This window comes from Fundulus heteroclitus, unplaced genomic scaffold (assembly GCF_011125445.2).
Source record: "Fundulus heteroclitus isolate FHET01 unplaced genomic scaffold, MU-UCD_Fhet_4.1 scaffold_828, whole genome shotgun sequence".
Lineage (NCBI taxonomy): Eukaryota > Metazoa > Chordata > Actinopteri > Cyprinodontiformes > Fundulidae > Fundulus > Fundulus heteroclitus.
In genome coordinates this window covers 2,095-30,057 of record NW_023397283.1, presented here as the reverse complement: position 1 = coordinate 30,057, position 27,963 = coordinate 2,095, and the positions used below count along the sequence as shown (strand labels likewise).

The window sequence follows — 27,963 nt, the reverse complement described above, 5'->3', positions numbered from 1 at the left end:
GTGGGTTGTTTTCAGAGTTCATGGAAGTGAAAGTGAAAGGTCATTCGAAGAACCAAACAACAGACTACTCATCCAAAATGTAGTTCACCCTTCAACTCCAAAACACGAGTGTAAGAAAACCCCAAAAGATGCATCTCATATACAGAAAAAAAACTATTTTCTAAATCTGAAATAAATATATGGATCTATTATCAATATATATATGATTCCTTTATCATGTGCAGTGAGATATCTGGATGACAGTCCCTCTGGTTTTAAATGATGTACAACTGGCTCCTCCTGCTTCGACTACATAAAGAATGTGGACATTATGACACAGTGGGTTCAATAAAAAGCTCTGATACAAAAAATTACAATGAGGGCATTTATTTTGCTTTTAGGGACTCAAGTAGACGAAAGTCCAGAAACTCTTCACTGCCGGATGGCACCATAGACCCTCGGTAAAGCTGGAAATTAAAGGAGTCTCATCTTGGATGCCCCCTGCCCAGGCAGCCTCGGACCCGCGCAGACCGGACTCCCCCTTCTGACTCGGGACGGTTACTTTTCACTGGCCTTACTGTGCACGTAACTGAAGAGTGCCTCCAGTCCTTTGGTTGAACACCACAGCTGTTTTAGCATCTGACACTCTTTCTCGTTCACTTCTTCTAGCACCGGGATGACGATGCTCCTCACCAAGCATTTAGACTCTTCTAAAACCTTTTTTTGGAAAAAAAAAGCAGTGGATTGTGAATTAGGTTTATGCATCAGAAACCGGCTCATCCCCCATGTTTTACAGATGAGGACATACCACTGCATTGCATGATGCCATTTCCTTTACGCGCAGCATCACCTCTTGGTTAAACGTGGTTGGCCAGAAGACCTGTGATACCAGACCTCGACTACACGCTTCTTGTGCTGTCAGTTTCCTTCCACAGAACAGCATCTCATTGGCCTGCAGTTAGAGGAAATTTTTTTTAGTGCCTCAAGTAACAAAAATGAGGTATTCAGGTGCCATATTTGGACAATGTTGAGACCCACCAAAGCTACACCCAGAATCTGGGGGAAGGTGTAAGAGGAGCATCCAGAAGGGGTGAGGTGAAGGGCTGCACATGGCGTTTGGAACCACGCCCTCTCGCTAGCCCACACAACGTCGCACAGAGGCAGGATGGATGCCCCCAAACCCAAAGCCGGCCCGTTTATTGCCACCACAATAGGCTTCTTGAAGTGGATAAACGCCAAAACAAAGTCCCTAAAAGGGGTATCAGAGAGATGAGAACAGATTCTGTCCAGGATTGGTGCTTATCGTGCAGGATTCGTGGGCTATCTTACCGTACAGCTTCTGCAATTCGGCTGCTCTCTTTTCTTCGGTCGGTGGACAAGCGTCCTATGAGGTAGGAGGGCTCCAGGCCACTGCAGAAAACTGTCCCCACAGAGCTGAGGAGTAACAGCTTACTATCGTCAGCAGCTGCATTCCCCAAAGCTCGACAGACTTCCTTCATGATCTGCAGAAACAGACGGAAAGAAGTGGATGTTTGCCTGGCATGAGTATAAATTGTTAATGTCGTGGTCAACATGAAGCGCCAGCGACTTTTGTAGCTGTTTAAGCAACCAGACAATTGAGACATGTTTACATCGCATCAGCAGTCTTCAGACTAAACAAGCTGTTACCAGACAGATCCCATCATCATTCAGTTTATTTAAGTAGAGCACAAATTTAAAGGGCATACATGTTCAGTAAGAGCAAGGAGTAAATTAATTCTTGTCCAGTCATGAACAGTAGCTTGAAATCAGGTGTATTTATGGTAAGAAATCAGGTGAAAAGCAAAGTAAATCTTAAATTTAAGGGTAAAAAATATGAGTCAGAGATTATATTTTACAAAGAATCCCCACTAAACCAATCAGGACAAAGTTCATACAGTCCCAGAAGTGGATACCGGTCCATGCACCCATGGGACATACACTTAAACTAAGTATTCGCCTCTGGTCTCATAAAAGTTAAAGTGATAGGTGGTCTGATGACGTTCCACAACACTGATGCAAGTAGGAAAATATTTCTAACCAGTTTACATTATTTCATCACGTGACGTCAGCTCTCTGTAGCGACAAAGATGAGGTGAGTCATTGCTTCCCTTTAATTCAGTGGGCAACTTGAAAACATGTACAGTACCTTTCAAAAGCATTCATACAAACTGAACACGTTTTACATTTTGCCATTTTGAAGTGAAGAAAACTATACATTTTTAATATAATAAAAATCACATAGTCTTTTATTTATTTTGTTTTGTTAAGTGTAGTAGGCATTTGATCTCAGCACCATTATTTAAACGTCTCAGTCCTAAAATCCTTTAAATAAAATCCAGTGCAACCAGGTTCCTTCAGAAGTCCCCGTATAAGTAAATGGAGTCCACATGACTCAGAAGAAACAACTGGCCTTTGTTGGGAACATTAGTGAACAAAAAGTATCACAAAGAGCAAGGAACACCCGCGACATGTCAGGGCTAAAGTTGTTAGGTTAGCATGCGTAGGTTAGGAAACAACAGCCTCAGCTTTGGATATTTAATGCAGCACTGTTCATTCTATCATCCAAAAATGGAAAGAGTGTGTCACAACTGCAAACCAACAAAGATGTGACTGCCCACTGCAGTTTCACAAGGAATATAGGGGAGACAAAAAAAAAGTTATTTTTTGATCTTCTAGGGGGAACTGATTGCACAGCCAGTGGTAAAAACACAAAGACAGACGTGTAACAAAACAACATACACACCAACATTGCACAATTTTATTTAAAAATCTGATCACTGTAGAGATGAATGAACGTTTAAGCCTATTAGCCCTGAATCTTGGCAGCAGATACCTGCATCTGGATGGAAGCAGCTTAAATTCAACATGGAGTGGGTGGGCTGCCTCTGCCAAGATTAGTTTGGGCCTTTTTAACTGACCTCTCCTTATACAAGTTGGTGAGGTCACTTAAGGATGTACCAGCAACTTTGCTGCACTCACACCCACCGGTTTGTTACTGTTTTTGCAAGTTAAAAGACCAAGTCAACAGATAAATGTAAACGCTAATAAGGCATCGATAAAACAAGAATATAAGATCCTCATAAAAGTAGAACTTGCATTAAAGCCACAAAGCTTCTGATAAAAATACATTGGCTGATGAGCCGTCGTACAGGGTGAGTCCACATGGGCTCCAAACACCAGTCTGTCACCCAGAACAGTTCACAGGTATTCATGCTGGTTCAAAATGTTGACATTCTCCTCAGAGATGTCCACAGGTAAGATGACAGTAGCAGTTTTTACTAAAAGCAATAACCATTTAGTTTGTGTTGGAAATATTTAACTTTAAAAAGGAGGACTCACACCACTTAGTGGTGTTTGCTGATAACAGAATCATCAGCAAACATTAAAATGTGTGGGTGCACATGCTTGCTGTGGCAATCATTGGTACATAATATAAATAAAAGGACACAGCCCCGGGGAGACCCAGTAGGAGTGAGGAGGATATCTGAGTGAACCCCTTTGACTTTCACATGCTGAGATCTTTTAGTTAAAAAGTCCATCAGCCAAAAGGCAAGGCCAGAGTCCATATTATGTAAAGCACTTTGCATTGTCTTTGTACTGAATTGTGCTATATAAATAAATTTGCCTTGCCTTGCCTATTAAATAAATACAATAATTTCTTAGTTCTTTAGCCCTTTAGCCTCAACTGACCTGTAGGCAAACTGAAGTAGCTCCAGGTTATCTTTGACTTTGGACAGCAATAGAAGCCCAGATGATATAAAAAATGTAAAAAAAAAAAAAAAAATCAGGGCAATTCTAGAATAACAGTGCCAAAAAGAGTTGAGACTAGGGTAAAGGTTAATCTTCCAGCCAGACAAAGACTGTAAACATACAAGAGCCCTGATCGGGTGGTTTAGATCACAGCAAGATTGACGTGGGGAACTGTCAATCAATCCTGCAGGACTCATCAGTAATCACAATTTGTCCCAAAGTGAAACACCCTGTACCTCTGACAGCATTGCCAGGATTTTACATTACAAATGCATTGTGGTCAGATAAATTTTGTTAAAGGAGAAGTCCGGTCAACAAGGAAAAATTAGTGGATCATTACCTATACCTAAAACTAATACATTTGTGGTGATTTAATGAATTTAGCGTTAGTCAGTAAAAAATTAAAAGCATAAATTGTCATCTCGATCACTGAGTCTGGGGGCGGCCATTTTTGCCCAAATATGGGCAATAATGGCAGCCTGACATCACATCCTGTGACGCTTCTGTGCGGAGCGGGACTTCGCTTCACAAGATAATTCAATAGGAACTGTTGTACACGGCTGTGATCAACAACAATTATTTCGGATTTCGAGAGGACTTCACCATTGAAATTCGCGAGATCCATTGTTAAAGTGACAATGCCCACGTGCATGGCAGTTGGATGTTCCAATACATTGAGTAAAAGTGAAAAAAAAACATTAGTTTTTTCACTTTTCCGATTCTCGATCCACCACGGGATCGTCGTTGGATTGCCAATTTGAAGAGGGAGGATTTGCCATCGAACTTCTGGCCAGAGAAAAAACACGTCATCTGTAGCCAACATTTTGAAGAAGAATGTTTTCAAGATGACATGAGAGCGAGAATTTTCAGTAGGTTTTTCTTTTTTATAATGTAGAATTTGCGGGGACATTTGTTTACTCGACTAGAGGGGCAGAGTGATATGACACACTTGGAAAGAATGCTCACTGTTGCGAAGCCCACCTGTTTTATGTGACTTTGGTCTTTTTTCTAAAGTCGCTTGTAAATTTCATGAGGTGCGGGTTGCAGCTTTTTGGGCTTGTTTCTGAAAGTGAAGTCGATTGTTTGGGCTCTAAACTAAGTGATGCTGAATATATACCTGCATATATATATATATATATATATATATGTGTTTTTTTTCCCTTTCATGTCTCTTTTATGTACTACTTGCTCTCACATGCAAAACCCTTCAAGTCGGTGGCTGTAATGTCACAAAAAGCTGAAAGGCTAAAGGGGGAAAGAATACTTTTGCAAGGCACTGTATTAGAATAATAAACAGCATAAGGTTTGTCCCATTTACTTATGCAATTTGGGCTGCAATAAGAGTAAAGGCCTTCATTCAAGGATCTGAAAGCAGTATCTGCTTGGATCCTCTAGCAAACATTTCCTTTACAGTTTTAGCTCCGAATATTCTGAGCTAGGGTAGAAAACGAGTAAAATATTTACATGCCAACTTGCTCAGCATCTCATCTCTCTGACAGCCTTGCTGCCAGCAGCTGCTGAGTTGACCATATCAACACCACTACTCACTCATTCTGTACTGTGATATAAGCAAACTACATCCTTACATAACACAAAATATTCACATTGTTTGAAAAAAGAGAAGCTAAATCAGAGTGTTCAGCCCTCTAGTTTGCAACTCAAAATCATTAAAATAGAAGAGATATTCATCATTTCAAATGTGAACTGAAGTACTTGCATTATCTGTCAGGTTTGGCCTTTGTCTCATGCGATGAAGACCTGACTGGACCAACATCAGTTTATCGCTAGATACAGTCAACTGGCCCGCTCTAATTATGTGTTTTAATCAGATTATCAACCTTGACCTGTCAACCATCCAACCTCAACGAGAACTTAATTCCCCGTGTCTCATCTAGCACATAGTCTCTCCTGTTCAACTGATCATGACCTCACTCTGAGTTTATATTTTACCCACATTGCAGGAATATAAGCCTGTTTACAGACAATGTAAAGATCCGGCTCTCTTAACGGACACCATTAGAGTCTGACAAAATGTAAATGTAGATGATGGTTCTTAAAACAGTTAAACATAGGCTTTATTGTTCAGCATTAACACACGTTTCCAGGAAATTAATCTGATTCGATGTGATGTCTGCTGGAGTGACAGAAAAACAGCTGCGTTCCTGTGTTTTGTAACAAATGATGGCATTTTAGCGAAGCAAATTGAAACCCTGCTCACAACCACGAAGCAAAGATGAACAGATGCTAGATCAGCTCTGTGTGAAAGACAGAAGAGGGCTGTCGAAGTGACATTCAAGTGCAGCCAGGAGACATCTTGAGAGGGTTTGGAAACAAACAAACATGGCACCAACACAGAAACTATGAACAACAGCCTCCTGGAAGGGAAAACCCAGATGTCCCACACCATCATATACCGCTTCAGACTTTGTATTTAGTCACATTCAGTAAATTAAATTCTCTTTTATTTCAGTTCTTTAACTTTTGAAGCAACTGTTAGACAAAGGCCACTTATCCCTCTGATCCGACACTGGGAAGAAAAGCAGAACAAAAAAACAGAACAATACGTTAAACTCAAGAAAAAGTAGTTATGATAACCAGGAAATCTCTATTAGCTTTCAGAACCCCCCTGCGAGCATTTAGGACTGCAATGGCGGATGCAGCAAGCAGCCAAATTGCCCGCCAACCACTGCCAAAGCAATTGAAGAGGTTTTCAAAGTGAATGGATGAAATATCAAAGATTGGAAATGCTTCCACTGCCCGAAGGACTTTCATAAAAGACTCTAACCAATAATTTACTGCTAATGGAGCTACAGCAGCTCTAGGTTTTTCTCTGGCCATGGATAAGACTTACTGGTTTCACTGAATGGACACAGGTAAAGCAGCTTACAAAAGTGTAGAAAATAGTTGTGAATATCAGATCCAACACTTAGACGTCATCTTAAAAGGTATATCTCAAATATTAGTTTACAAGAAGAAAACAATACCTAGAAAAATTAAAAAAACTAAAGCATTCTGATAATCCCAAAACCAGCAGGCAGCACTCAGATGCACAACCTAATCTCACTGTTTCACAAAACATAAGACAACCTGATTTCAAAGATTTAAGATGGTGCCACAGATTACTTTTCACATTCACCTTTCAATACTAAGTTGATGCCATGACACACTTGGGTCACGCTTTAATCAATTAAACTTTAGTCATAGATTTTAGCCTCGTTTTATTGCCTTATCGCCATACAATAAAGCAAACTTCCCAGGATGTCACTAGACAGTCTCCACACAAAGATTTTCTTTTTTAATTCCTCGTTATTAAAGTAAATAACAATTATTTCAAATTAGATTTAAATAGGTACCTTTCCAAAAAACAAGATTCAAAGTGCTTCAGAAGATTTAATAAAGTAGAGTAAAAGCAGCATTATATAAAAAAATACCAGCACCAAGTCGTAAAATGCAACTCATTACTGAAATAGTCCATTTAATATAAAAAATAAGATATAAAAACTTTCACAAACGATAAAAAGCTAAATGTGGAGAGTGTGGGAAAATATTCAAATAAAATTTTTTTTCAAAAGAGATTTTAAAGATAAAAATAAGCTTGCCAGTTCTCTTTGGGGAGACAATATACTGTACCAGAAAATTTACTGAAAATCACTCTGTGTTCTCAGGTGAAAATGTGGTATGGCATAAAGAGCTTTGGCTGAGGATGTCATCTCTCAGCCAGGTGGGAAAAACTTTGAAGGAAGCCCAAAGTGAAACCAGAGTAATGTGGTCTCTTCTTTGGTTTTGGTGAGAAGTCTGAGTGCTGCAGCCTCTGTAGCAAGTGAAAGCTTCCTTGGCTACGATAACGAGCCGCAATAGTCTAAATCTTGCATCAATCCCCACCTCAAGATGCCGCATATTTTATATTAATTCGAACAGACCTTGCTGAGCCTCCTGAGCTTAAATATTTTAATAACTGAACCAACATGTTTACTTAAGGTAAGATGAATGTCAAAAAAAGATTGTAAAAGTACTGGCCCGACTTTACAGCCAAGAAGGTCCGAAGTGTCAGGTGGACCAGAGCCATTTGAAAATTCATTTAACGTGTTGGGATATAGAATGTGTTACTGGGATTAAAAGAGACAAATAGACGCATGCCATCAGCATAGGAGTGCATATTCCTGTATGTCTGCCGTTGACATATTCCATGATCACATGTACAAAATCAGGAGAGGTCCAAGGAGAGATCCCTGAGGTACTGACACTGTCAAACATGCACATTAACATATCTGTTCTGCAAATAATAGTGAATCCAACTTAAAACAGCACCAGAAAAATAATTGCGTTTAAAAGACACTACAAGAGAACAAAAGCTATGCCACATTAGCCTTGTGAAAGGTGAAAGGACTACTTAAGGCTTTAGAAAGATTTTTTTTCCCCCTTCTAAGACAGAGCGTGAAAAAATGTACTGGAATACTTTTCAAGATTTTTTTCGGAGCAGCCATCCAGCAAGCACATTCATATACTGTCTTGTGTCTGCAGCTTCAAAGACCGAGAGGCACAAAAGGATGTATCAGAGCTGTTTGATAAGCCCACATCTTACAGGCTTACTGTCACACACACACACACACACACACACACACACACACACACACACACACACACACACACACACACACACACACACACACACACACACACACACACACACACACACACACACACACACACACACACACACACACACACACACGTTTGGGGGCACTTGAGTGCCTTTAAGGTACAGGCTGCCTTGCCCACGACGTTGCATCAAAGCCAGGGCAGTCCTGTGCAGAGGATCATTGTAACATGTGAGCAGCAGAAAATGCTGCTTGCTTAGCGTTATCAGCGAGAGATGGATGAGTGTGCTCTTCCCCCATCATGTCTGGCCAACTTCTAGTAAAAGACACTAAAGCAATGCTGCAAATGAAATAGGAAAAAAAAAAGAATTAAGTTATACAAATGGTCTGTGTAAACATTTTCAGTTTGATCTGAGCAAGTTTTTGTTTCCCCAAATCAAAAACTTGTGGCAATTAAAAATATTTCTGGCATGTAGAGAAAACAAGTTACTTAATCAATCCACAGGAAATGTAACAAGACCAGCTTGTAGCCGACTGATTATGGAAATAAGCATCCAATCTCATATTGGTGGAATCCTGCAGGCAGCCAGCTTACAAAGCATCAAGCAGATGAGAAGAAAGCCATTACCTGAAATCCAGCGCTCCACATGTTGCCACTCATTCCTTTTTTTTTTTTTTTTTACTGTGACTTTCACTGACAATTTGGTTTGTAGAAGTGAATGCTGTTTCACCAAGATAATTTATCCTCAGAGCAAGATCTCAGCGCAGTTTTGAAATCTTTTCAGAGTTACTTTTTAGTTAATGCCAGCTCAAGACCTGGAGCAACCTCTGCGGGCAGGTTGTCTGTTTCATTTATCGCACCATGATGATTTTGTGAAGGGAATTTAACTGACATAAGGCCAGCAGGTGATCAAGGAGACTATGAAAATCCCAGTGAACGCAGCTTGCTGCAGATTTTGCATCCTAAATGCCTGTAGAGAGAACACAGCTGGTACACCAGACCTAATCAGAAGTGCTTCTAAAAATAGGGAGACCCTGCTACCAGTGTGTGCATGGTATTCAGTATTTGCCAAAAATACTAAAACTTTTTGGCACTTTTAAAGATGGAAACTGGGCAAAGTATGAAAGTACACGAGAAGAAAATATATCTTTGTAATCAGAGTGGACATCTGTCCTGGACAATGCTTGAATGTTGTGCAGCACTGGTGGGGCTACAGAGAGATCAGGGGGAAACACTGAAAATCTTCTTTAGGGTCTGCACTTTCTCTCAAAAGGCAATTACCAGCTCCTTTCCTCCGAATCAGCAGCATGATCTTCTCACTCGCTCAAGTATCATCTTGCCTCAGTAACAACAGATGGCTGAACACTGGATTAAATGGCCTGTAGCCCTCAAAGTAAACTTGTCGGAGCCGGCTTTGGCAGGAGAGAGAAGTCATTTTTATTCCAGAAGTACGCTAATAACAGCTTCATGCAGCTGACACCATCACACTGGGCAGATGTCACAAAGCTCATTCTGGCACCTAAAAAGCTCAGCGGGAGTAGTAGCAGGGCCTTGCTAAAATAATTTATGACCCTTGCACATTTCATGTGAAAACCATCCACTTCAACGTAGTTTATTAGAGTTTTAGTAGAACGCTGCAGAGCATAACTGTGAAGTGGAAGGAGAAAGAGACATGCTGTTCCAAATGATAAGACATTAAAACCTAAAGAGGGTTGTGTACATATCTATGGCGAGAAGTTGTAGAGTAAACTTTTGCTCCAGTAACAGGTACAACTCTTGACGTATATGAGGTATGTCTCATAAAGAGAGACTTTTTTTTTGTTTTACCTATTTTTCTTTGAAAAACAGATCAGTCTAGGTCTGACTGTATGGTTAGTGTCTGTGAAAAGTAATTCCTCAGTCTTGCCACAGCTTCTTATTTGGATGTGGGCCTGACTTGGACTAGCTCATTCTAAACTCTCAGATTTTGAGATTTTCCTGACATGCAAGATTGCTAGACTCAATCCACATTTTCTACAGCAAAGTTTGCGTAAGTTTGTTACCTTTAGTTTTTGATTTCTTAAGTTTTGAAATTAGGAGTTTCAGAGCGCTGTTTGCTGCCAAAATAGAACAACTTTTAAAATCACGCAGGAGCAATCTAAAACCGATTTGAAAAGGTCTAAAAGCCATAAAAGGACCTTTTGATTCTGAATAAATATGTAAATTTGACAAAAAAAAAAAATCTGAGCTGTTGTAATTTAAAGGATGTAAATTAACAACGCATGTAAGACGCACATCAGGTTTTATAAGTAATACTTTTTTACATATTTGATAACAGAATAAGGGATAAAGTCTAGATTAAAGTCATCATAAATCATAAAGTCATAATTTTCTTTTTTTTTTTTTTTTAAAGTCATAATTTTCAAGACTGGGTAGGAACCCTTAATTGGGTAACCTGAGCATAGCAGAAATCATCAGCCTTTTAGTGTCTAATGAGATATTTTCTTCTATAACATGTAGTGAATTGTCAAATTTTCCATGTTCATTCCTCACTCAAAAATCACTCAATTTATTTCTTCAAAATTGCTTGAACTCAGTGGAAGGTGAAGACTTCATCTTTAGAACAAAACATATTTTTTCTGATGAGCAAAAGGCTGATAATTTTTGATAACCAGTGAGATTTGTTTAGAAATGGAGATAAATGTCATTCAGAGACTGAAGGTCATTAGAGTACACAACTAATATTTGTCCTGACAACAGATCCTCCAACCTGAGCTGTGGATCTCTAAAACTACTTGAAACTAAATGGGGGGAAAAAATGGCCCACACTTTATATTTTATCTACAAAGTGAAAACCATATATAGTTTCCCTGTCACTTCATAAATATGCACTACTAATTGCTGGTCTATCAAATAAAAGTTAAATTAAACACACTTTAGTTTGTGGATTCAATATGACTGCATGTGTAAACATTCCAGGGAAATAAATACTTTTGCGAGAACCTGCACTGGATAGCTTTGAAGTCTCTTAATATCTTTTTATGTAAGTTTCTTATTTTTAATGCGACAATGTGCTCCTTCATTTTTCCACAAAGCATTTTGAGTTACTTTATGTGGGAACGGCGGCATACAAGTAAATGTATCTTACAGCAGTGATCAATTCAAAACAGTCTGATGGTAAATGTGGTGCATCTAAAAGTAATCTTTGATTTTTTTTTTTATGCATTTACCTAAACACCAAACAATAACTGCCAACAAGGTAAGGACAAATGAAAAGGAAGAAGGTTGTAGCAGGTTTTGGTCTCACCTCTGGCGTTAGAGCGTTGTTGTCTGTGGTCTGGCTGGAGAGCAGGACGTGCGTAAATCCCTCCTCCTTCCTGACCACAATGTCTCTGAATCGACAGTTGCTCTCGTTCTGTCGCACATTGTACCTGAGCCGCTTGTCAAACACGTATCCTTTCTCCTCTGCCAACTTCCGCTTTACTGAGCTGTGCAGATGCATCTTCCCATTGAGTAGAGGGGAGCCTGACACAGATGAGGGATGACAGAACAGGAGATCATTTATTTTTTTTCAAGGGAGTTCACATTTGACAACCTGTAATTAATCTTCATTTGCTTTTTTTCGAAGCTGAGCCTGACTTTAGCTCAGTTTATGTGACATTTTTCTAACAATCAATTTAGTGAAAGAAAAAAAAACAGATCAAATAACTGCAGGTTACAAATTAATTTTTGTTTTTGACAAAAACAAACAAAAATCCCTGCTTGCATATCTAAGCTGGAGCAGCAATTAGCTTTTTGTTCCAGGGAGGGAAAAATGAAAGAATCATGACTTCCATTTTCACTAAAACAGCAAATTTATTACCTGAGCAAACAGTTTTGGTTTTATACAAGGCTGCAATATCCTATATCTGTATTTATTTATGGAACTAGTTAATTTGAGTTTAGAGATCAGATATTTAAAAAACACAAGATGAGCAAAGTTGCACTGCCCAGTTAGCCTTCAGCTCTCTTAAAAGTTATGTTTCATAAGGACATACATTTCTAAAATATGTACCACAATGTGAAAAAAAAAATACGAGACCCCAATAATGGGGTCTAACCTGCAATAAAACTTGACTATCAAGATATTTCTACATACAAATTATTATTACTCTTTTATTGTAAAGTGCCTAGAGGTGACATTTGTTGTGAATCTGCACCATACAAAACTGATTTGAAGTAATGTCTAGCCTTTTTTAAATTTCTAAACATTTTTTTTTTACTCATTAAACAAAGAATATCAACACAAGTGTGTTTTGTAAACGATGGAAAACTTAGGATACCCCACCCAATAGCAGTTTTGGTTGAAGTAACTTTAGTGAGACAATTTTAGTAGCCACCGGTTTCTAGTCTCCGGCCTCAAGCCCGAGTACATTTTGCGCCATTGCTTACTTTCAGCTGTGAGACGCTTGAAAAGTCATTCGGATGGCGAGCCTGGCTCCATTCACCCTCCAAGCATCTTAATGGCCAGATTTGGCCTTTGTCTTGCCATTGCCCAGAAGGTTCTCCCCTTGTAGACTATTTCACATACAGCAGGATGGCTCATTGCAAACTCTTTTAAGAACACTTTGAATCTGTCACCAGATTCATAAGGAGCACACAAAAACTTAATGTCTAAGATTTAAGCAGGGCTAACTTCCTTCAAAATAAAGCTCATGTGATGAGCTTCTGTGTAATTTTGAAAACCTTATTAGGGAATAAATGTGGAGGAGTTCCAACTTACTGCATTATTGTGTTACTGTATTATTGTGCAAGTAAGCACATGGTGTAATTAAAAAGTTAAAACGAAGATAAATGTGAAGGGTTCAGCTTCAGCCTACAATCATATAAGAAACTGGAGGAATCTGAGTCATTTCTGACTGAGCTGTGCAGTGCATCTGCATCATCTGAAGGCTACTTTTCAGCACATTCTCCGAAGTTTCATGGTGGAGTTCAGTGAATTTCAGCCTGATTTCATTAATATTTAAGCCTTGCAAAATCTAAGATACAGAACACAACGAGGAACCTTGATATGTAGCACAGCCACACTGAGGAGAGGACTTCTGTCACAGCACAACCTCTGCTAATAACTTCAGTCAGTTGAAAAACACAAAACAAAATAAAGAACAAGTTTTGCTAGGCACGGATCTCTTATCCAAGAACATCTTGACATGATGAGGGAGTATGCAAAAACACAAGTCACTCTGGGGAAAAAAAAAAATCTTATCATCACAACAATCCATGTGTGATTCACTGCACTGCCAATTCAGCCAACATTCAGAAGGATACATTTCAAAGGAAACAATGAAAAATATCTTCCTTTTTTTGAAATACTTTTTTATTAAACAATAATTTTCCCTCAAGGGCTTCAAGAAAATTTTGAATACTGACAGTGAATTGGTTCCTTGATGGTTGAAAGCAATATGTTTCCTTATGGATCTTAAAAGTGAATAATGTAATTTAGCAAATGTCATTTTAAAATGTAGACATCTGAACAAATAGGATTTTATACCCCAAAATAATTTATTGAAACTGCTTAGTTTTGTGCTCACAATCAATGGAGGTTCAGCATAGTCTGGATAAATAAAAAAGGAAAATACTAATTTCCGTCCGTCCGTCCGTCTTCTTCCGCTTATCCGGGGTCGGGTCGCGGGGGTAGCAGCTTCAGTAGGGAGGCCCAGCGTGTCCTGGGTCTTCCCCTGGGCCTCCTCCCGGTGGGACGTGCCCGGAACACCTCACCAGGGAGGCATCCTGACCAGATGCCCGAGCCACCTCAACTGGCTCCTCTCGACGTGGAGGAGCAGTGGCTCTACTCTGAGTCCTCCCCGGATGACTGAGCTCCTCACCCTATCTATAAGGGAGAGCCCAGACACACTACGGAGAAAACTCATTTCAGCCGCTTGTATCCGGGATCTCGTTCTTTCGGTCACGACCCAAAGCTCGTGACCATAGATGAGGGTAGGAACGTAGATCGACCGGTAAATCGAGAGCTTCGCCTTTTGGCTCAGCTCTCTTCACCACAACGGATCGGTACAGCGCCCGCTTCACAGCAGACACTGCACCAATCCGCCTGTCGATCTCCCGCTCCATCTTCCCCTCATTCGTGAACAAGACCCCAAGATACTTGAACTCCTCCACTAGGGGCAGGACATCCTCCCCAACCCGGAGAAGGCACTCTACCCTTTTCCGGTTCAAGACCATGGTCTCGGATTTGGAGGCACTGATTTTCATCCCGGCCGCTTCACACTCGGCTGCGAACCGCTCCAGTGAGAGCTGTAGATCACGCCCTGATGAAGCCAATAGGACCACGTCATCCGCGAATAGCAGAGACGCAATCCTAAGGCCACCAAAACGGATCCCCTCAACACCTTGGCTGCGCCTAGAAATTCTGTCCATAAAAGTTATGAACAGAATCGGTGACAAAAGGCAACCTTGGCGGAGTCCAACTCTCACCGGAAACGAGTCCGATTTACTGCCGGCAATGCGGACCAGAATCTGACACCGGTCGTACAGAGACCTGACAGCCCTTATTAAAGGGTCCGGTACTCCATACTCCCAGAGTACCCCCCACAGGATCCCCCGGGGGACACGGTCGAATGCCTTCTCCAGATCCACAAAGCACATGTAGACTGGTTGGGCAAACTCCCATGCCCCCTCAAGAATCCTGCTGAGGGTATAGAGCTGGTCCAGTGTTCCACGGCCTTGACGAAAACCACACTGGAAAATACTAATTTAAACATCCCAATACAAACAACTGTACAGCATCCAGTTCAAAATTTTAAAAGTGGAAAGATGGAGGTAAGAATGTCCGTTCTTGTTTTTGATAATCTACCTTTATGTTATTTTGAAGACTTTATACATTACATTATACAAATATTTACAGTGGGATTTTGCTGACTTATTGTAGTATGCTACTGAGTGGAGCTGAGATTGATGAATTAGATGAGTGAGGTATTTTTCTGAGGATTAGGAGATTAGAATCCATAATAGCACCAGAGTGACTGATTGCGATAAGCCGACACAATAATGTGACATATGTAGGATGACTGAATAAACAGCTGAATGTTTGTCTTTTTAATGCAAGTTTAAGTTCACATTCTGATGTACCTGCCAACTGTGGTTAACATGGGAACTATAATTTGAAACAAAATGTTTTGTACGTGACTAAAAATTTATGAGCAAATGGACTTTCTATGTTAACATCTCTTCAGTAAAAGGGAAGGGTTTGTTACAGCACTCTTTGTAATACTGAGTTATTTTTCATGCCACCTTTGATTGGATACAAATTCTCATTTTGTTGATGTAAGACTGTGCAGACTATAAATAACCTGTCATCTCTTGCATTGTTTAATTTACATTACCAGTCACTAAAGAATTACAGAAATATTTTTGACATCTTTATAAAAATAAAAATTCAAATTTCATCTCAAATATACTCAAAACTCAGGTGTTTACTTTCGTTTGTACATTTATCAAATCCTTTGTTTTTAACTTAGGGGTATTTTCTTTTTAATTCACCTCAACCCTGCACAATCTGTCTCACAACCCTTCTCCTTTAGTGAAGGAACATTGCAAAACAGATCTATAACGCCGTCCACTGAATCTGAAACAGCTTAACGGAACAATAAGTAATAATGACACCTAGTGACTAAAATCGGATCAACACATACACAATGCCTTTCATGGAGACCCGCCATTTACCCAACGATCCTGCGGCTGTAAAACTCAACTGAAATTTTACTTCCACAGGACAGGTATATGATGTATTTTGTTCCATTTCGGGTCCACTTCTCTTACTGGCTTCTATGTTTGCAAGCTGCAGCTCTTTTGCCAAGATAAAATACCAAATGCTGCACTCTGTTATGGGAACCTTGGGAACTCTCATTAGATTGGCACAGGAACCAGAAAGTAAACACGGGCTACACTCTGAAACAGTTCCAGACCGTACCGCTACGTTTGAACGGAGAAAAACGTGACTAAAGGTTCGTTCACATTGGATGGGAATGTGGCAGGCCGAGCGACAGATTTACATCCCTATGCACAGGTGCAACACAGGAGCGATGCGATTCAAAGCGACGCTAAGCGAGGCCACAGAGGCAATTCTAGTGTCGCAAAAGGCGTGATTAAAGCGAAGCCAGAGCAAGACGACACCTGTGATGGATGCGAAGCGTCAGTTGTTGGAGTTGAAAAATCTGAACTTTTGTGTCTTGTCACATTGTGACAACCAATCAGGAACTGGATGTGGCTTTGACCCGGGGTGAAGGACTGCAGCAGAGACAGAGCAGTTTTCATTCAACATGGAATAAAAGCTGATAATAGCGGTCTGCGGTCGGCCTGAGTTGTATGACTCAACCAATTATTACTACTGAGACAAGTCCAGAAAGGATTGTGCCTGGAGAAAAGTGAGTGAGGAGGCTGGAGTGGCAGTTAAGTGAAAGCGTCACTAGATAGCACCATTATACTGCTGTAATTCTGGCTTGTTGCTCGCTGTGCAATTGCTGTCATTGCTGATAATGTCAGGTGAGCGACAGCAAGCAAAAGTGGCGACACTGTGGCGCCATTTGCCTTTTGATGTAAAAACACCTTAAGACATTGTTGATCGAGAGGACTGATTGCTTATAGGGAATGTTACAACCATCTCGGGGGATAAATCAGAAAGATTTAGTTTGATTTTACAGTAAATATCTTACTTATACCTCCTTTAAATAAAACCTGTCTGGCAATGTGATGTAGGTAAAACATTAAAAAAATATAAAAAATAATCAAATATAATAGCAACACATTAAGTTTTGGTCAAAGGACATTTAAGAGGAGATAGGAAACCAAGTCATTGCCATCTATCAGTCTGAGAAGAGTTATAAAGAGATTTTATCTGACTCCAATGAACCACAGTGACAGCCATTACTCACAAAGGGAGAAAACATGGAAAACCGATTAAACTTCCCAGGAATGACCAGTCTAATAAGATTGAAAATGCATCCCAAAATAAATCCAGGACACAACAAGCACAAAACATAATTCACAAAAAAACTAATTCCAACATTTAAGCATTATGTTGGCAGTGTGATGGTTTGGGGCTATACAGTGCTTCTTCAGGATAACCTTGACCTTTGCTCTTCACCAAAAACCCCTGAAAGAGGATGTCCAACCAGCAGTTTGTGACCTTAAATTCAATGGCACCTGGGTTATAAATCAGCAGCAACAATAATCTTAAACACACCTCCATGTCTAAATCTGAATAGGTCCAACAAATCAAGGATCTGGAGTAGTTTAGTCACGGTCTGGTTTTAAATTGTACTGGATTGCTATGGCATAACTATCCATCCATATCATCATTTAAAATATGCAATTGGTATCCACTCTGGTTAGATTGTAACAACAGTTTGATGATCTGAAGCATTTTATTGTTTGGAAAAGTAGCAAAAACTTTAGAAATCTGTTTCTCTGCCTTATCTTGTCACTAAACATTTGTCATTTTCTCGGTTTACAAAATCTACCTTTGTCAGCTATTCTTAGCACAAGACTGGAGATAATAATGCTTTTATCACAACTTGACTAGATTATTGCAATTCACTTCATGCTGGGATCAGTCAGGCCCCTCTTTCATGCACTCAGCTCGATCAGAGTGCTGCAGCTCGTCTTTTATCCGGGACACGCAAACACAAACATGTCTCACTTGTTCTGTCTTCTCTCTACTGGCTGCCTGTGTGCCAAGGAATTGATTTTAAAATGATTCTCTTGGCTTTTAAGTGTGTTAATGGTCTTGCCCCTCCATACATTTTTGACATGCTTCAGCCTTATGTTTGAGGACGGGACCTTATATCAGCTGACCTAGGCCTAAACTCAGAAGAGATTGGACCTTATCAGTCACGCCTTCTAAATAATGAAATATGTTGGCATCAAATGTTAGACAGGCTAGTATGTTTTTTTCTGCTTTTATTATTTTTATCATTCTAATTAATATTATTAATGTCTTGGTTTGATCTGTGCTGCTATTGTAGATCCCTTTGCTTTATCAGTCGAGTGTACTATTGCCTACATTTCTTGTGGCAAGTTCCTACAATTCCCACACTTTCTACCAGTGAGACGAAGTGGCGGAACGGATGGTAAAATGTGTGATTAGCTAGCTGAGCACCGAGAGCCATTTCTTTTCCAGCATGCTCCCACCGGACACCTGTCAGAGAGAGCAGAGAGGGACTGTGATGCTGCGCGTCCTGGAGACCGCATGCTTGGAACAGCTCAGTGTATCAAGCTTGGTGTCACATATAAAACAGTTCGATTTAAAGACTTCTTGCCCCGGAGAAGTTTATAGTGTGACGCGTACCTGTATGCGCAGAGTCTGCCTTGACTACGTGCAGACCTCCGCGGAGTGAACTACACCCTAGTATGTGGGGGCCTTCACATGAATGCACTTCTAGTTTCGACATTACAGTCAGGCAATCTTGTAGACAGCTCAGGGGTCCAATCAGGTAAGTGACACAGTGTATCGTAAAGCTCCGAATATCCATTGAGCGGAGCGGCTTTGTTGCGTACGAAAGTTGTGCTTACACATTTTAACAGATTTTTGAGCGCATTGTGTCCACATAAAATCGGTCAGTAAGCACAAATTTAATCATATATAAAGGTGCATCGGATTATAAGGTGCTCCATCAATTTCTGAGAAGATTTAAGGATTTTAGGTGCGCCTTATAGTCCGGTACATGAAATACTTTATACACTGATGTCATGGCCCCTTCTAGTCTGTCAGGTTGTGGCCAAAGCTGTACATCATGTATCATCCTTCCTCCACAGTTCAGTTTGGTTGATTCACCAGATTCCTGTAAAGACAGTTGAGGACCCATATAATTAGTCAGGCATTTGCTTGTAGGGTTTTCTTTTGGCATTAGTATATTTTGTATATCTCTTTTTGTTTGTTCATTTCTCTTTGTTTACATCTCTTTTATCTAATTATCTTTAATGGAAATTTTTATGTTTTCTATGTCCAGGGATTTTTATGATGTTTATATTTTATCTTTAATACTTTATCATTTGTTGATTCATTCATTGGTGACGCGGCACATTGTAGTGGAACATGGAAGCAGAAAATTACCTCGACCTGAGTAAACACACATAATGCAAACAGAGGACAAATCAAAGGGAAACCTGAGCTCTTGACCCCTACAGCACAGAGATCCGATGACTATTATGTTGTTGGGATGGATTTCATTGTCTTGGTTTGGTTTCCAATTAGATGGAAGGACAATTTCCTACAAATTATCAGAAGGTTATTCTGACTGAAAACTTTAATTCTGTGATTTCTCAATGGGAGTGGTCGCTCTCAAATCGCTATAACGCATCACTGTGTGTGTGGTTTTTCATATAAGAAATTAAAAAGATCAAAACCTGACTGAACCTCTTTGTTAAACCAAGCTAGTCAATATCATCATCTAACTGGGAAATAAGTGAAAATCTACTTGCAATATACAGACCCAACTTTTTTTTTTTAAACAAAAAACATTAAATAAGTCAAAGTCTGAAATCATAAAGCTGTTGCTATCATTTCGATAAACATAACTTATCTAAGATGCATTTATTGTGTTTAAAACAGCATTATGTTGGTGATGCAAGAAACAGTTTGTTTTTGTGCTCACACTTTGAGATATATAAATAATATCACACGATTAAAATGGAACATAATCAAGATGAAATAGTCTTTTCCATAAATATACCCACTGTGGTCAATCCAGAAGAGGGAAACTTTGAAAAACAAAATTGCAAAAATTAAAATTTAGCTATTTTTCCCAGAAATTCCCATCTCCAAGTTTCTACTTTTATTATGTGTTTTATAGCTAATTCAAAGTTGAAGCAGCTATAAAACAGAATAGTACCAATTCAGATAGAAAGACAAGGAATGGTAAACAAAAACTGAGAAACTACACTACCTAAGACACCTTTCCTTACAAGTCAGTTAAAAAGAACAAAAAATAATGCACTTATTTGATATGGATTTCTGGTAAATCAAGAAGACTTGTTCAGAACAGAAGTAATGATTAACCATCATGATTCAGACCCTGGACTGTGACCCAAGAGTGAAATTCAAAAGGTGTTATCACCTCTCAATGGGAGCTTTAACAAGGCACAGTGTGTAAAACCACAGCTCTCTGCATTATAAATGTGTAGCTGCTGAGGTATTCAGTACGGCACACTATCACATAGTGCATTGATTATCATGTAACAGAAAAACTCTGTCATAGAAAAGGCGATTCAGAAATGCCCATTTGAAATTGTAACAGTTGGTTACAGTTATTATGTGATCTTTTAAGGATTTTTGAGTAACAATTCTGGCTTATAATCAGCTTCTTAATCAACCAGGCTCCTGAGGGTTAAGCCTGTTGACAATCATACCAGAACCAGCTGAATTTAGACAAATAGGATGAGATTAATATTGTCTGAATGTTAAATTTAAAGTACTGATTTGGTTAAAAAAAAAAGAACAGAAAAGATGTACAAAGCTTTTCTTTAAAATGTATGTTTAGGCAGATTTTTCCCCACAGATTTAAATATTCGATTGAGTCCAGTCAGTAAAAAATATTAATAGTAATGACTTAAATTCAAAGAACTCAAGAAATAGTGCTCTGTGTCTCCAATTTAAATTAAATCGTAAATATCTCACCAGAGAAGAGGCGTACAGCAGTGGGGACCTGATCCTCTAAAAGCTGCCGAGAACCAAAAACTGAAAAGAAATCAGGACAGCTGAAAGTAGCTAAAAAAGTAGCTTCTCAGCTAACGACGCTGTTGCAGTTTGTAGGACCTTGAATAACAGTACTTGGCTGTCCTGTCATGCTGTGATGATCCCTCACACCTCACTCCAAAACAAAAGGACTACGTGCACCCCCCATCAACAATTCTACAACACCTTCCTGTCTTCTGTCCGACACCATGCCTACACTAAAGATCTCTGAGGAAGATGTCAAAAAGGCTCTTTCACCATCAGAAAACCAGGGAAGCACCAGGACCTTATGGCATTTCCCATTTCTACCGGAGACCCTGCACTGTCCAACTGGTCCTCATCTTCATTCAGATCTTTAAGAAGTCTCTGGAACTGTGTGAGGTTCCTTTGTGCCTTACCATCATCCCAGTCCCTAAGAAATGGACCATCATGGGGTCAAATGAGCACAGATCTGTGACCCTGACGTTTGTGATTATGATGGTGAAGTCTCTGAGGAAAACCACAGGCTCTCCAGCAATTTGCTTACCACGTAAACAGGTCGGTAGATGATAACAACTTGGGAATACACCTTATCCTGCACCACCACAAAAACCCTGGGATGTACGCCAGGATCAGTTTTGTGGACTTCAGCTCCAGTTATCCTCCACCAGAAGCTCACCCAACGCACAGTGGATCATCAGCTTTCTGACTGACCGGCAGCAACAAGTGAGGCTGGGGAGCATTGGCTCAAAAATGATGAGCCTCAGTGCCCCACACGCTGATGAGTCTGCATACAGATAGGAGGTAGGTTGGCTGGCCTACTGATATAGTCCACCTGGTGTTTAACCCATTCTATACTGTGGAGATGATGGACACTGCCTGCCCCTCATCGTCCTCAGCAACATTTTCTCTACTGTGGATCACTTCCAGTTCCTGGGAACCTGGACCTGAGCTTGTCCTCACAAACAGACCCTGTCTGGGAAAAGGCCCAATAGAGTCTGTGCTTTCTGCAGAAACTCAAGGAGTGCAACCTTCCACAGCAGCTCCTGGCCATCTGCTATACTGCCATTATAGCAGTATGTGTTTGTCCATCATCTTGTGGCTCGGCTCTGCACAGAAGTCTGCAGAAAGGATCACAGAGCGCCATTTACAAAAGCCAGCTGTCACCGAGAGTTTCTTTCTCCAGGCTTTCTCTCTGATGAAGACATTGACAATCAGTCAGATGCATTACTGTGAAACAATATAAGCATATTTGCACTATCACAACCTCCATTTTTAATTTATTTACTCAATACAAAAACAAACGTACATATTGCTGTTTCCATATTTATACCTAATGTTTACAATGGAAGAGGACTTATTTGACAAGGTATTGGGATTCACCAAGTGGCTCAAGGTACCTTGGAGTACTTGGCAACTTCACAACGGACAAATTGCCAAACCTGACAGGAAAAAAAAAATTCTGTGGAAAATGAAGTCAGTTGTAAAAATTGTTAATGTCATTGGAGTGAAGTGTCTGTAGCATTGTTAGTATATCGCATTTCCTATAGAAAACTGATGCAGATCACCTGGACTTGCTTTACCACTCTCATGTCTGCTGGTTAAATTTGGGGAGTTGAACTAAGTGACATGGATTGGCTGTGTGATTTTGCTTTTGCTGTGGGTTTACTGGCACAAATGACTGAACTGCACATGAAGATACAAGGGAAAGATCCAATTGTACATGAATTGACCACAAACGTGACAGCCTTCAACTAAGTTGACTATTTTCTGGACAAATGTCACATAACTATTTTGCTCATTTCCCCACGGTCCCTGAGATGTGGTAAAATACAAGAAACAAATGGCCGATCTGCGCAGAGAATTCTGCCATTCACTGTCTGATTTAACAAAAAAACTGCAACATCACTTTAGCTGGCGTCATATACTTTCTGACAGGATCTGAAAACAGATCTGCAGGAGTTGCAATTGGAACTGATCAATCTTCAGCGTGACATCATCTTAAATGTGAAGTTCAGCTCCCTTAAACTGGATAAGTGTTATCCATTATTAAATGCAGCCACATTTCTGAACATATAGAGGATGAAAAATTGAGACTGTGAAGGACAATCACGGTCCTGCAGGTCAAAGTTCAGACCTAATTGCTCATTAAGCTCTGTCAATGATCCATTACTTTGTGTTGGTCCATCACATATAGTCCAAATAAAAATACTTTACAATGTTTAATGTGTTTATGTGTTGTAATGTGACAAGATGTGAAAATGTTTAAACCGTATGCATACATTTGCAAGGCACTATCTCTTGCAGAGGAATAACGGAGGTAAGGAAGAAAATGTTTACTAATGAATTTAGTAAAGCAGCAGCTACCTAGATAATTTATTTTACTCTCTTATATTTTGTACAGGACAAGGTGAAGAAACGTGGGACCAAAATTCATTCAGTTCAACTTTATTTCTGGAATCTCTTCAAATTTTATTAACCAATCAGTTTAGCTTAGAACCATCTCAATCCCCTGTCCTCACAGGTGTTTTTTTAAATTTAATATTAGCCTCACTACTGCTCTGCAGTGCCATGTCCTTTGAAATGAAGCAATTTTCAGAAAAAGGATTTAAATATACAGACTGCTTTTTCTACGTTCTAAACAGAACACGGCTCGAGAAACATCAGAATCAACTTTATTGGCCATAAATATGTGCAGAACCAAGGAATTCGACCCTGATTACAGCGCCCACAGCCCATTTTCTTTAGGGATTCTATGGTTAAAGACTCCTCAGTTGTCTCGAAATTGTCATTAATTCTTTTGATGAAAATTACAAGATAAGCCGTGTCCTTTATGCTGCTACTTTTGTCCTTTACAAAAAAAAGAAATCTAATGTGAATGTCTTATCTTTTGTGTTTAGCTTGCATCAATTACATCCAACACAGCAAGTCACTGTCCTGTCTGATGAAACGACTTTTTTCAAATTTGTTCTTGCTCTTGAGACACAGGATAGCTATCCTCTCTGCCATGACTTCTTAAAACCATACTTTGGAGAAAGGCTTGCTGGTCTTTGCTAATTTGAATGCCAGCAAATAACTTGCCCTGGTGCCAGAGTATTGGATAGTAGCTTTTTGGAGAAAAGTGCTTTGCTGAGCCTGTAAATGGGCTTCCAACTTCTGAGCAGTAACTGTCCGTTCTTGGGTTGAGCAGTTGCTAGCATAATTGGCATGTTTAGTGGAAAAGTGATGGCTGACATCTGCATTGAAAACCGCAACACCTTCTAGGCAAAAATGATATACAGGCTCTGATCAAACTTCAGTGATAAAATATTTAGTTGTTTGTTACTTGTTCAACAGGTGCCACTCACTGTCGACTATTTTCTTTAGGACAATCATTGTTGCTATTAGGCTGCTTGACTAATAATTGCAGCTGTACTTGCCATGATCTGGATAAAAGGGAAAGCACAGTCATCTGGATAACTAATATAAGCATTCAATCAAGATTCTTTATTATCATTATGTCACCATAATGAAGAACAGAAGATGACAACTGATTAAGGTTTGTGCAATAGCACACAGTAGGATTTCAGCACCATGGAAACAAAAGAAAGAATTGCCTACAGGAGAGATGTGCGTTGAGGAAATGTGCAACAGCACTCTCAACCACGATTAGGACGGTTATGTATCAATATTTAACGGGTTAGATTAAAAAGCCCAAAGGGCCGTATGTGGCCCCGGGGCCATTGTTTGCTGATACCTACATGGGGTTAATTTATATTTGATATGTATATAACAAATGTAAATAGCTTTCCATTTTATTGTTCTAATAAATATTCAATTTTGAAAAATAAAATAAATAAATAAACAAAAACAGTGATGTACTTCTGTTTATCTTGGTCTATGTAAAACTGTGGGGGAAAAAAAGAGATTTTAGAAAAGCTATTATACAAAAATTTCATTCACAGCATATTATTACTGGGATAAAACCATTTCAAGGATCAATTAATTAATTATTTAATCCGAATGAGTAAATATTATGTTGTGAAACAAAAAGAATATCTGATGAATACAAATTTTCAGACTTTTGTCTACATAATTTTTTTCTATTTAATTCTGTTAAAATAAAGTTAAGTAATTTTTGCAATAATCCTTTCATTATTGGATGATAGATTAAACTGACAGATTTTCAAATCTTCAAATATTGTCCTATCACCTAACCCTGTTTTAAACTTCTCAACAATTTTATCCAGGAACTGTCTGCTGTCTTCCTTGTTATGTTCCTTTCTGGAACTGCTGGGTTCATCCTGAGATTATATTACACACATGTGGACTCCTTATAGAGGACTGTCAGTGTAAAGGGGGCTGAATATCACAATTTTCAATGTATACTTTATTTGTGGAAAATCTTGAAACCCATGTATCATTTGTGCTCCACTTAACAGTTATGAACTACGTAATTGTTAGGGCTGTTAAACGATTAAAAATTGTAATCACGATTAATCGCATAATTTCAATAGTTAACTCGAGAATAATCGCATATTTTATCTTTTTATTTCTGAAAGTGTAAAAGCCTATTTGGGCGTTTCAATATCCAATTATGCAATAAATGACACTAGATTGAAATAAAGTCACAAGTTTTATTGTTAATTTTTTCACTCTCTCTCACACACAATCCTGAGCTTTCACACCAACAACAAGAATTTCTTTGTATATTTTTGCATGCTTTTTATATCCACATTCATAGACAGTTTTTTTTAAAGCCTGGAGAAAGGTTTTCAATTTCCAGGTCATTCCAGAGTCTTACACCTTTCTTGCAAATGGGCAGAAGCTTAATACCCTTGAAAGAGAACTGTAGCACACAACTCTAGGGTACTTCATTTGGCAAAGTGATTCAGCCTTAGTTTGTCAAATACAGAGACAACTAATTAATAAGCATTAAAGTACGGTTCATGGGTTGGGGTTCTGCAGTGTTATCAGGGTGGTAAAACTCATCTTCAGAACAAATCTCTGCTCAAAATGGTGATCTGCACCGCATGATCTACTTTCAGCAGTTATCACCCGTTACTGCAACCCTAAACTGCAGAAAATATGTGCAGAGTTGCTCTCTCTGCCTTTACTACCGTTGGCTCCTATGTCATTCTAGAGGAGGATGCGCTGCAGCATGAATTGAGGCAGAGGGATATTTAAGCCAGTTATACTCAAGTGTCTGTAGTGCAAGCGGGTTTCTTTATAACTCGTGTTTATCGTCACTTATTTTAGAGCCCAAATAAGCGACTTCACTTTCAGAAACAAGCCCAAAAAAACTGCAACCCGCGATGAAATTTACAAGCGACTTTAGAAAGAAGAAGCTCAAAGCTGCATTAAATAAGCGGATTTGGCAACAGTAAGCACGGGTTTGTTTTGCTACAGTCTCTAGCATTCTTGGAACTACGGAAAGCGCTGAGGGACAAAAAGAAACACAGTCCGGAGAGCGCTGCAGGGACAAAACCATAAGGAACGGTGTGTGTGTTTGCGATTAATGCGCGTTAAAACAATGTCGCCATTATAGTCTAACAAAGTTAACGAGTAAACGCATTAAAACCGACAGCCCTAGTAATTGTGATTTACCATTTAAAATCTTAAAAACAAACTTAATGTTTATTTTAACTCCCAGTATATGTTGCATGTTATGCAAAACGCCATGTCAAATTTATTGTACGTAAAAATACTTGACCGATAATTTTTTTTTGATGCTTAACAGTTTAGTAGCACTGTAAATGCAGACGTGAGCATACAATCGTAGCAGAAGTATTATGCCAGTTTGTCTTAATCTTTTCCAGATTTAGTCAGTTCATATTTATTAAGTGACTTAAAATAAACAAGTCAATAAGGTGGACAAATACGTTATATAAAACAATAGGCAGCAAAATTAATGCAAAAATTAAAAAGCATCTATATTTCAGCCATAACAGGCTGTAGTCAGTAGTTTCAAACTCCAGTCCTCAAAAGCTGGCTTTTGTGTTTGTTTTAAAATTTTCCTTGCTCCAAAACAGCTGATTCACACAACTCAGCCTGTCATCAAGCACTAGAGAGGTTTGAAAATGAAGTATTAATCTTGTTTAGGCGTGTTGAACTAGGTAACCATCTTAAATATGGAGGACAACTGACAAAGGAAGCAACTGCTTTACATACCACCATTTTTTTATTTTGCATTGAACCCCAAGAGTGCAGTGTTCTGACTGGTTTGTGCTGTGAACTGTCCATTGTGATAACAGTCATATATCAAATATGCACAATATTTTTCTTATATACACTATAATCTAATTTATGGTTACCACATCATTCAGCACTATTAAGATCTTACCTAGTTCAGTTGTGAACTGCGGTCCAGCGGTATCTTTTTGTCCTAGTTCTGTATCCATCCTATCTGAAGGCAGTCTATGTGACCTTGCTGATGTACTATACATAAGAGGCTCCATCTCTCCATTCTGAAGTCCATTATGAGGAACCCTCAACGGGGCAACACAGTGAGTTCCACTTGATGGATGAGCCTTGTATGTCATGGTTTTGCTCATTCTCTCCCCTAAAGTATGCTTCCCAGCTCCAGCAACTACTTTCTTCTGTTTCTTAGTTGGCCCCAATCCACTACTTCCAATCCCTAAAACGGATCCAACTCTCATCCCCACAGCTGGACCACTAGTCCTTTTCTTCTTTCGGACCTCTGACCGGGCTCTGGAAATTTCCGTTGCCGTATGTTGGCTGGTTGTGAGGGGCTCCCCGGGAATTTTTGGGACCTTAGGTCGTTTGTGCAAATGCCGCTTGGAGCTGTTGAACTGGTCGATAAATTCCTCACAGTGCAGCAGGTGATGCTCTGGTTCCCAGGTGTCCTCTTTACTTCCATAGCCTTTCCATCTGATCAGGTACTCCCACTTACCCTTCTTGTTTCGCCTCTTGTCAACAATCCGCTCCAC

At 39.4% G+C, this 27,963-nt stretch overlaps 1 protein-coding gene across 1 annotated transcript; it reads right to left on the bottom strand.

Moving 5' to 3' along the window:
• Positions 1-21: 21 nt before the first annotated feature.
• On the bottom strand, positions 22-27,963 carry LOC118556377 (chromodomain Y-like protein 2; the record flags this gene model as incomplete). Its single annotated transcript, XM_036134485.1, is given in 6 exon segments — positions 22-696; positions 788-931; positions 1,018-1,228; positions 1,309-1,481; positions 11,636-11,853; positions 27,357-27,963. Coding segments are annotated over 6 exon segments (1,512 nt in total), but the record flags the coding sequence as incomplete, so codon positions are not given.